We start from the raw sequence: 9,210 nt of genomic DNA, 5'->3' as shown, positions 1-9,210 counted from the left end.
TGTTGTTGCTGTTGTTGCTGTTGTTGCTGTTGTTGCTGTTGTTATTGTCGTTGTTGTCGTTGTTGTGTAAGCTGTAGATGTTTATCGTGTGAATCCTCTCAATCGCTCGATGAGAACTCACAGCACCGAGTGAGTTAAAGAAGAAGGAGGGGGTGTGCTGAACCCCGCCGTGGACCGAGCCAAGCCGCTGCGTCCTTTCCCCAGGTTTCAGTTATCTCTCGCGTCGCGGAGACGCAGTGCCCACACGTATTTTCGTACACTCGCGCCCGAGTACAGCATATTGCAAGAAATTACAACATGATCAGTTTAAGCTCAGGGGGCCAAAACGAAAAGTGTTATGGTCTAAATGGAGCCCAGCAAATGACGACAGGGCATGCAAGGGCAATCTCACCGAACACTGTTATCCGGGAGAGAGAGTTGTGAAACATTCGTCCTTATTGAATCACTACGATTAACGACAAGGGGAGGGGAGTACAGAGTGAACGGTTGAACGGCCATGGCAGGGGGGAAGGGGTTGTGTCCTGAGCCGGTAACCGGTCCAACCGAATGGTTCAACACGACAGGAAAACCGAGGAAATGAGAAAACACAGGGCGGGGCGAAACTTTACATTTATATAAACACTTCCCAACCCTCAAGCCCCCTCAGCCAGAGACCGACTCTATGCTTGGAGGAAGCCCGGCAACGCAGGTTCAAGATAGTAGGAGGTGCTTTGTATAAGAGGACCGCATCATGTTGGCCCGAGAACACGGAGTAAAATGACGCCAGCAGAAAAAAAAAAGGAGGCAGCCAAATGAGTAACGAAACTAAGAGTAAGAGATAAATTCAAGCGGATGATGATGATGGTGGTGGTGGTGGTGATAGTGGTAGTGGTAGTGGTGATAGTGGTAGTGGTAGTGGTGATAGTGGTAGTGGTAGTGGTGGAAGAATAGTAATTAACCCAACGCCTTGGAACGCCTTGAAACTAACCAACTTACTCCCTCTCTCGCACACAAAAAAAAAAAAAAAAAAGTTGGTGAGCAACAAAAGCTGCTCACACTACCACTGCCGCAACCTCGGCTTCCGCCATTCTCCAAGAAAAAGAAAAGAAACGAGCCAGCCCACAAGAATCAAAACCAAACTAAACCAAACAAAAAACAAAACAAACAAGCGGCGACAACCAGTCGCCACACCACCCAGTAACAAAGACCAGAAAGACCAGAAAAACCAGCGTCGTCCCCCTTCCCTAACCCTATGTCTCTCCCTCTTTCTTCGTGATTCGAAAGCCTACTACTACTTCCTCAGCACGGCGTCGTACACGGCCGTCACGCCGGACACGGCGGTGCCGACCAGCACCCCGCGCCAGCCCGAGTACAGGGCCGAGTTGATCCTGCTGACGGCCTCCGGGTCGATGAGGCCGCCGAAGGTGACGCCCTGCGCGTACACCACGTACGTCACGATCGCCTTGACGATGCTGAACATGACCGGGTCGACGACGTACTCGACCGGCTGGTGGCCGGAACCAGGAGCACCGGCACCGGCACCACCGGCACCGGCACTGGACCGCCTGGTCCGAATGGTCCCCGCGGCCGCCGCCGCCTGCTGGTGGGCGCCGTGGGCCGCGGCGGCGGCGGAGCTCAGGTTGAAGAAGTAGCCGGCCAGGCTGGGCAGGACGACGCTGGTGAGGGCCCAGGTGAGGACGGGGACCCAGAAGCCGGCGGTGACGAGGGCGAACATGTCGGGCAGGTGGACGGGGTAGTCGCGGGTGCCGAGGAAGGGGACGGCGGGGATGGTGAAGGCGTAGCGGTCGGGCAGCACCTCGGGGCGGAGGCGGTACAGCTCGAAGAGCGCGATGGCCGACACGACCGAGTGCACCGTCGACAGCCACGCGCGCGTCGCCTGCGCCGCCTCGGTCAGCCGCGACTCGCGGTACAGCGACGCGACCCGCGCCCGCACCGCCACCGTCCCGCGGTCCACCGCCTGCGCGACGTCCGCCGGCGTCGCCGGCAGCTGCAGGCGCGACGCCATGGCGAGGGCGCGCCCGGGCGTGCGCACCAGCGCGTTCGAGGCCGCCTGTGCCGTTTCGGTCGCCTGCGTGTCGGCGCGTTCCTCCCCGGACGCGTTCCCCTCCTCCTCCTCCTCCTCCTCCTCCTCTTCTTCTTCCTTCTCTTCGTCTCTGTTGCCAAAAAAAAGGGGAAACGGAAGCTGGTTAGCTTTTGTGGTGGGCGGCGGTGTGAGGGGCGAGAGGGGGAGACTCACTCGGCCGGAGTAACCTCCTCGACCGGTTTGGGCGCCCGTCTTCGGGACGGTTTCAGGTCAGGGCCCGCGAGAGACTCCTTCTTTATCGGGGAGCCGCCGGCGCGGGCGCGGCTCTTGAAGTAGTCCTGGAATCGGGGGTCGGCCTGGTACCGCGCAACATTCTCGGACAGGTGCTCGTCGATGGCGAGCTCCAGCTCGGTCTTCTTGTAGCTCTCGTAGCTGCCCAAGGAGAAATATACGCGTCAGAGTGTGCCCATGTTAATGGTAGTAATGCCATTGTGAGTTCTGCGACGCGTTTGCGCGGCAATGGAAGAGAGGAGGAGAGGGGGGGGGGGGGGGGGGGGGGGGGGGGACGATGGGAGCGGTCATGGTGGTGTGAGATGATCCGAATGCCGCGACATCGCGAAGCTGTGTCCGCGAGGAACTGGTGGCTAGCGCAAATCGGACCAATGCGCGTGTGCCTGCCGCTGCAGACACAAACAAATGTTATGGATTATATGCTCCGTACACCAAAGGATTCGCCCGTGATCACCATACCATTTCCCCCCTTCCCAGAAACGATGCAAAAAGGAGTGCAAGAGAAAAAAAACTTCAGTCAGTACGTACTTTTTTAAAGCAAGGGTCTGCGCAATCTCGACGAGGTCCGACTTGCGCTGTCGCGCGAGCCAAGCGTTTCCGCTCATGATGACAAAAGAGAGAGAGGGTTGTCGGAATTCAAGACGTGTTTGACACCAACGTGATCGCGCAAGCGAGGCGACTTCAGATGTGACGGCTGTGCGGTTGTGTTGTGGGCCGAAGACGGCGAGAAACGCGAGGAAGTCGTTTGGATCGCGATGCGCGATGCGATGCGATGATGATAGCGAGATAGCTGGGGGGTTTGAGGCAGAGGGGTGGAGGGGGGGCGGCTGCTTCTTGCGAGAAGGCGACCTGTGCGTGTTCCCGTACGTGTTTGGGGTAGGTAGGGCCGGCCCGGCAGTCCTGGGGAGCTTGCAGTGCCGCAAGGCGGGTGATCGCCAGTGGAGTGCCCTTTCGGGCGCCAGCTTCTCCAAGAAAAATGGGGGGGTTGGGAGCGACGGAGCCAGTGAGGTCATGTTGGAGAAGCTCTCCACTCGCCAGCCAGCTCCACTTTGCACGAATACCTTGTAGCTCACTCGCACGCGCCCAACGCACCCAGCACACATCAACAGCTCTCTCTCTCTATCTCTCACTCTCTCTCATCACACAGCTCATCGCCCAACTTGAGAACTTGAGTGTGAGGCAAGCGGCCATCATGAACCATCATACCTAGGGAAGGAAAAAAAAGTACGGCAATTGAAAGCGTCATTTCATTCCCAAGAAAAAAATAAAATATGAAAATATCCAGAGAAACGATGTCGACGCCAACGCCACAATTCACATAGTGAATAATGATGATGATGATGATGAAACAATGGAGGAAAAAAAAAGATCCCCAAATCATGCTGCTCGACCATGTCGTATCATATCATATCATAGCTCCGGGTCGCTCACGAACCGCTCCCTCCCCCTCTTCACCAACCTCACCGGCACGTGGGCGCCCCCGTGCAGCTTGAGCGTGAGCACCGAGTTGGCGCCCCGGATGGTCTCCCTGCTCTTGTCCTGCGCCTTGCGGTAGAGCGCCCTCCTCTGGGCGGGCGTCATGGCCTCGACCTCGCCGTCGTCCGCCCACTCGTCCACGGCCAGCTCGATGCTGTACCGCTGGAAGATGACGGCTAGCACGGCGCCCATCTCGACCATGGCGATCCGCCGCCCCAGGCACGACCGCGGCCCGTCGCTGAAGGGCACGTAGCTGCCCCGCACCGGCCGGTACAGCGACGCGGCCACGTCGCTGCCCTGGAACCCGCCGTAGTCGCCCTTGTCGACGATGTCGCCGTCCTCCTCCGCTTCCCTGCTCCCGTCCCGGGCAGTCCGGTACCACCGCTCCGGGAGGAAGTCGTCCAGGTCCGTCGGCGCGCCCGTCCGCTCGCTCGGCCGCGTCGGCCACCAGCGCGGGTTGCGGTGCGCGCACACGGCGACGAGGGAGATGGCCAGCCCCGGCGGCAGGACGTACGTGCGCCCGTCGATCCTGAGCGTCTGCTCCGCGTCCGGCGTGACCACCTTGGGGATCACCGTGACGGGGGGCACGAGCCGGAGCGTCTCGTTGACGGTGGCGCCGACGTGGGAGGCCAGGAGCGCGTTGATGTTCTTCTCGTACTCCCACGTCGACGGGTCGCTGTCCCCGAACAGCGCGTCCACTTCCTGCTGCAGGCGCCGCTGCGTCGCCGGGTTGGTGGCCAGCTCGACCAGCGCAAAGTGCAGCGTGTTGGCGGTCGTCTCGTGGCCCGCGACGATCATGATGAAGGCGTTGCCGATGATGTCCGCGTCGGAGAGCTTAAAGGTCGAGGTGGAATCTCCTTTGGCACCGGTAGACCCGGCCTTCTCGGACTCGGAGCCATAACTCGATTGGACAAGCTGGCCCATGATGTCCATCCCTTCGCGCTGGGGCACGCCGCGCCGGGTCTCGTCTATCTTGTCACGGAGGAACTCGTCCATGTATTGGAGGTAGTTGCGCTTCCCTTGGTAAGCCTCCTTGGCGAACTTGAAGGGGAGAAGTCCTGAGACACAAAAGGAAATCAGTGCTTGCTGTAGGTAGACAGGCCGGGGCGGGAAAGAACACGCACGCAGGATGGTCTCGTTGTACACCAAGATGGCGACGATCCTCTCCAGGGTCTTGGCCAACGAATCGGCAAAGGTAAGGCTGTGTCCCGCCGGCGGGTTCAGGCTGCCATACTTTGCCAGCTTGGGGTCGACATCCTTGGGCATCGTCTCGCCCGGCCAGAGCAGGCGCAGGCCGAAGCCAACGTAGCCGATAATGTTGAGCGCCCAGGTCATGGTGTCGTGCTCGAGGGACCTGATGGTTCCGGTCGTGCCCGTCTTGGCGCCGTCCGGGCCAAACCACATGTCGAGCATGCCCTTAGTCTGGTGTATGGCCTGGGCAAACGTGTGGGCAGCGTTCTTCTCGTTGAAGCTGGCGCTGGTGATCTTGCGGTGCAAGCGCCACAGGGCGCCCTCTGTGGTGAGCACGTTCCTGCCAAACATCTCGAGGATGCCGTACTGGGCGATGTTCTTGGGGAATGCCTCGCGCCGCTGCGTGACCTGGTGGATGACCTCGGCGCTCTGGGTGTACAGAGCGAGGTGACCAGGTGACGCGACCAGGAAACTTTCAGTCCCGAGGCGGTCCCAATGAGTCTGGCCGGTGTGGTAAGCCCACTCGGGGATCATGACACTTGCGAGGTCAGTATGGGGAAGGGAGGGTGTTTCGGTACGGTGGAGGCGCGGCTTACAATAACCAGTTCTCCCATAGCGATTTTGGCAGCAGCTTGATGAGGGGCACCCAGAAGGTGAAGGTAAGCTGCCAGGCGAGGTTGATGGGGGAAATCGCTGGGATATGCTTGTGAGATAAGACTTTCGCACACGGGATAGCGCTGGGTCGGCAGATGGGCACTTACGAACAACTAGATAGGGTAGGCCTGTTTTCCGCGCTTTGGCAACGTTCTTATATAGCCCTAAGACGTAGGTGTAAGTTGCCGCTGCCAAGGCAACGCCAACGGCAGCGAGCACAGTAAACGCCATGGCCGGGGATTCGGGGGTTTGTTAGTTGCGAATAATCGGACAGTTGACGCCCCTTTCTGTGTTGCTTAGTAGATGAGTGGCAAGCTGTGGACATGCGGCCTCGAGTTCATGAAGTGGCAACGCTGAACTCGGTCGGCGGCTTGTTCATGTCGTTTAAACAAGGCTAGCTAGTTAGCTGCTGCTCGAAGGTTTCAACAGCTAGTGTAGAGATACGAACCAGGGCCGAAACAAGGGATAGAGATAGGGTGGAGAACAGGGCAGGAAGAAGGGATCGCCCAGGAGATAGAAGGGAAGATGGGTTGAAGGGGTGAAATGCCTTTCTTTGTTGGAGCAAAAGAACCCCAGATCACACTCTCTCAATCATCACTCCAACCGTCAGCGTCGGCTGCGAGGAGTTAACTAGCGGTTCAGCCCGCAGTTCCGGAATGGGATAAGTTGGCCAATCTGTGGTGAGGTTGTAGTGTGGAGCAATATAATTCTGGCAAAACCAGATCCAAGACAAAACGGTGAAACCGCTGGGCCCAATGTCGAACGTGAAGGTCCATTCCATGTCTTTGTGTCATGCTCCTGTCGTGTTTGAAACCCCAGAGCTTAACCGGTGGAATTTTGTTGAAGGGGACCACGATTGGCTGCTGGAGTCTATGATCCTTGCCATGGCGTTCGGGGCCCTGCTGAGCCGAAGCTAGCGCTTCAACGCTAGCGCATGGAACCTGCACTTCACCACTTCACCACTGGGGCCGAACTACTGCAAGTGCGGGTTACAACTACAGATATCCGTACGTTGTAACTAGTTACGGCGCCTTGTAAGCGTATGCATGTGTGTACAATACAGATAACGGTACCGTACATACACAAGGAAGGTTGAGTCAGCTCGCTTTTTCGGTTCCCTCCGTCCCATCGATCCCCTCGTTTCCACTTGCTTTGGGAAAATGGTTGCGGTCGACCTCACTTCGATGCTGTATGCCCCGAACTGATCTTTCAGGCAGATTGTGCGGACGGTTCCGCGCATTGAATTGCCGCATTCTTGTTACTGGCCGGTCACGATTGTTATTAGCTCACAAGGAATGCTGATGTTCGTTGTGCATGCAGCCGCTTGGTTGAAAGTGTTGCAGCAGCTCGAAAGTTCCCGCCAAGTGTTCCGCCCCGCATCCACAGCGGACCTTGAGGAAAGGCGGAAAACGGGTATTTTTTGGCGAACTTGGAAAGTTCCACGGGCGGGTCCGTCCCCCGTCGTGCTCTCCACTTCACTAAACAGGGCAGTTGGAACTTGCTGGTCGCACCTGCAGCAGTTGGGATTGTATCCGTAGATATGGATTAATACACTGGCACTGCCAATGACACGAGATGCACCCCGCTGCCTAAAGTTGAGATTGAAAGTCCCAAATTGCTCCTCCTACGACTACCTTAAATTACCAAGAACAGGCATAGTCACCTTCATCCGTACCGTTAGGTTTAGGGGTATCCACAGCGGCAGTGTTAACTGTATCTGTTCTTGCGATGTTCTCAGGAATTGCAATCGATATAGCCGGAAGAGTACACTAGTTTTCCCATACCTGCCAGCGCATGCATCTGCAGTGGCAGTCGCCCCCGTTCCCATCCAACGGAAGTTGGTGCAACAGTCAGGTAGGCAATCTCGGGTGTTACAAACCCGAGTTCGCCAACAGCTTTTTCCGTACACTCCTACCTTGAATACAACCATGGGAGTTTCTAGACTTCCCCATCAACCACCCATCATGACGGACTTGCCGAGACAGAGCCAAAGGCATCCATCAAGCACGGGCAGGGCGTACTATATTACGCCGAGCTAGGTGCTAACTGACTTGCATCTTACCAGGTAGTGTGTGTAGGTCGACTGTGAGCACCGTATACGGATATATCCCAGCCTCTCAGCACTTCCCGTTGCTCCGCACGCCGCGGGACTTTTGAGCTCTTCCAGTCTCGCATCTTTTGCAGCCCCCCCAAGCAACGTCAAACTGCAAACAAAGCCTGCTGCATTCAGGCGGCGACCAGGATAACCCGAGCAGGCAGCCGTTGGGAATGGGTCCCTTGACAGATACACTAGCGCACGCCATCGATAACCAGATGACGCTCTCCGCGGAATCCACCGGTCGATCACGGGCCGTGGCGAAGTCTTCGAAAGAGGCCAAATGCACAATCGCATACAATAACCAGCGTCACCCTAGCTTGATACTATACGCTAGAGAAGTAATCTTGGGGGCATTGGCCCACCCGCCGCAAATCACGCCGATGGCCCAAGGTCGACGACGCCTGGCCACGCTGGCGAGTCATGCACAAGGTCAGTGCTCCCGAGAAAACTGAGCCGCAAGCTCCGATCTCTCTCCGTACTCGCCTTCGTCCTTACGCCTGATCGTCGTTAGTCCTCCGTCTCATCAGCCCGTCTGGTCCGGAGCTTTTACCCGTCCGATGATCATCGCTTTGGGAAAGGATGACACAAGAGACGAGTTTCTCGCTCCACAACGCGCCGCACAGTGCGCGTTTCTACCCGTCGTCTGAAGAAGGTCCGAGGAGCTGGCATCCGGCTCCGGATCCTTGTCGAGGTGACAGCTGAATAATAAGACGCGAGGCTCGAGACAGGTCGGTCAGTCTGTCAGTAAGTCACAGTCACCCAACCAGTTGGTGTTGTGGCAGCTCCCTCTGCGGATTGACGAACAAGGGCCGCCGGGGGTTGAATTGACACCCATGTTAACTGTCTCGAAAGTGTTTTGAGCCAATCCTGCTCTCTTAAGACCATGCAAGAGCTTTAATTCGGTGTTTGACGAAGATGAAAACAAAATAACTCGTAATCTTTCTTTGAGGTGCTGCCTTTGCTTGTCATCAAAACCAATGGATACATTGTACGGATTACCTAAACACAACCGAGCCGTGGAGCTCAACGCAAAGTCTATAGAAAATGCAAGCCAGTCCATTCTTCCAGAGCCGGCATCTCACTCGGTCGGCCAATAAAGAGAAATGAAAACACATCGAGCCCCAACGTCAAAAGTCGAGTCATTAGCCATGTCCCACGACCGTAGCCCAGTCGACATATCTGCATCTGCAGTTCATCCCGTCAATCATCCCATGGTGACCAGAAGCACGCCGACGGCGCCAAGCCAAGCACGAGAGCTCGCCCGCTCCATGCCCTATAAGGTCATCATAGAAGATGAGCAGAGCCACAGGCCAGGACGCAAAAAGCCAAAAACACATTACACCAGAGGGAAGTGCAAGGCGGATATCCCTAGCACCTCCAAGATCAGGCAAGCCAACAAACAACTCCCATCGCAGTCATGCAAATCACAACACGTCAAATCAGAGAGAGAGAGAGAGAGAGAGAGAGAAAGAGAGGG

At 57.0% G+C, this 9,210-nt stretch overlaps 3 protein-coding genes across 3 annotated transcripts in view; all 3 read right to left on the bottom strand.

Annotated features, from left to right (window-relative positions):
• P884DRAFT_291698 (uncharacterized protein) overlaps positions 1–43 on the bottom strand; it is a gene marked incomplete at its 3' end in the record, with an annotated part of 1,215 nt that extends 1,172 nt beyond the window's left edge. The window contains exon 1 of the mRNA XM_069444116.1: positions 6–43. The remainder of the gene's footprint in view (positions 1–5) is intronic.
• Positions 44–1,163: 1,120 nt separating this feature from the next.
• Positions 1,164–3,269, bottom strand: P884DRAFT_291697 (uncharacterized protein). The gene is made up of 3 exons (XM_069444115.1): positions 2,843–3,269; positions 2,237–2,455; positions 1,164–2,153 (listed from the first exon to the last, which is right to left on the bottom strand). Exons 1-3 carry the CDS (start codon positions 2,917–2,919, stop codon positions 1,271–1,273), a joined length of 1,179 nt encoding a protein of 392 aa, XP_069298207.1. The 5' UTR covers positions 2,920–3,269; the 3' UTR covers positions 1,164–1,270.
• A 272-nt stretch (positions 3,270–3,541) lies between these two features.
• P884DRAFT_258902 (cytochrome P450) lies at positions 3,542–6,008 on the bottom strand. The gene is made up of 4 exons (XM_069441288.1): positions 5,743–6,008; positions 5,578–5,674; positions 4,915–5,519; positions 3,542–4,848 (listed from the first exon to the last, which is right to left on the bottom strand). The coding sequence occupies exons 1-4, from the start codon at positions 5,864–5,866 to the stop codon at positions 3,725–3,727; spliced, it is 1,950 nt and encodes a 649-aa protein (XP_069298206.1). The 5' UTR covers positions 5,867–6,008; the 3' UTR covers positions 3,542–3,724.
• Positions 6,009–9,210: the final 3,202 nt, after the last annotated feature.

Source organism: Thermothelomyces heterothallicus, assembly GCF_042370625.1.
Source record: "Thermothelomyces heterothallicus CBS 202.75 unplaced genomic scaffold P884_scaffold_9, whole genome shotgun sequence".
Classification (NCBI taxonomy): Eukaryota; Fungi; Ascomycota; class Sordariomycetes; order Sordariales; family Chaetomiaceae; genus Thermothelomyces; species Thermothelomyces heterothallicus.
This window is presented reverse-complemented; position numbering and strand designations above follow the sequence as displayed.

Coding starts and splice junctions, on each gene's coding strand:
- P884DRAFT_291697 (XM_069444115.1), bottom strand. CDS start 2,919: ATGAGCGGAAACGCTTGGCTCGCGCGACAGCGCAAGTCGGACCTCGTC. Junction 2,456..2,842: donor CAGACCCTTGCTTTAAAAAA/GTACGTACTGAC, acceptor CTCCTTGGGCAG/CTACGAGAGCTACAAGAAGA. Junction 2,154..2,236: donor GAGGAGGTTACTCCGGCCGA/GTGAGTCTCCCC, acceptor TTTTGGCAACAG/AGACGAAGAGAAGGAAGAAG.
- P884DRAFT_258902 (XM_069441288.1), bottom strand. CDS start 5,866: ATGGCGTTTACTGTGCTCGCTGCCGTTGGCGTTGCCTTGGCAGCGGCA. Junction 5,520..5,577: donor CTATGGGAGAACTGGTTATT/GTAAGCCGCGCC, acceptor TGACCTCGCAAG/TGTCATGATCCCCGAGTGGG. Junction 4,849..4,914: donor GTACAACGAGACCATCCTGC/GTGCGTGTTCTT, acceptor TTTGTGTCTCAG/GACTTCTCCCCTTCAAGTTC.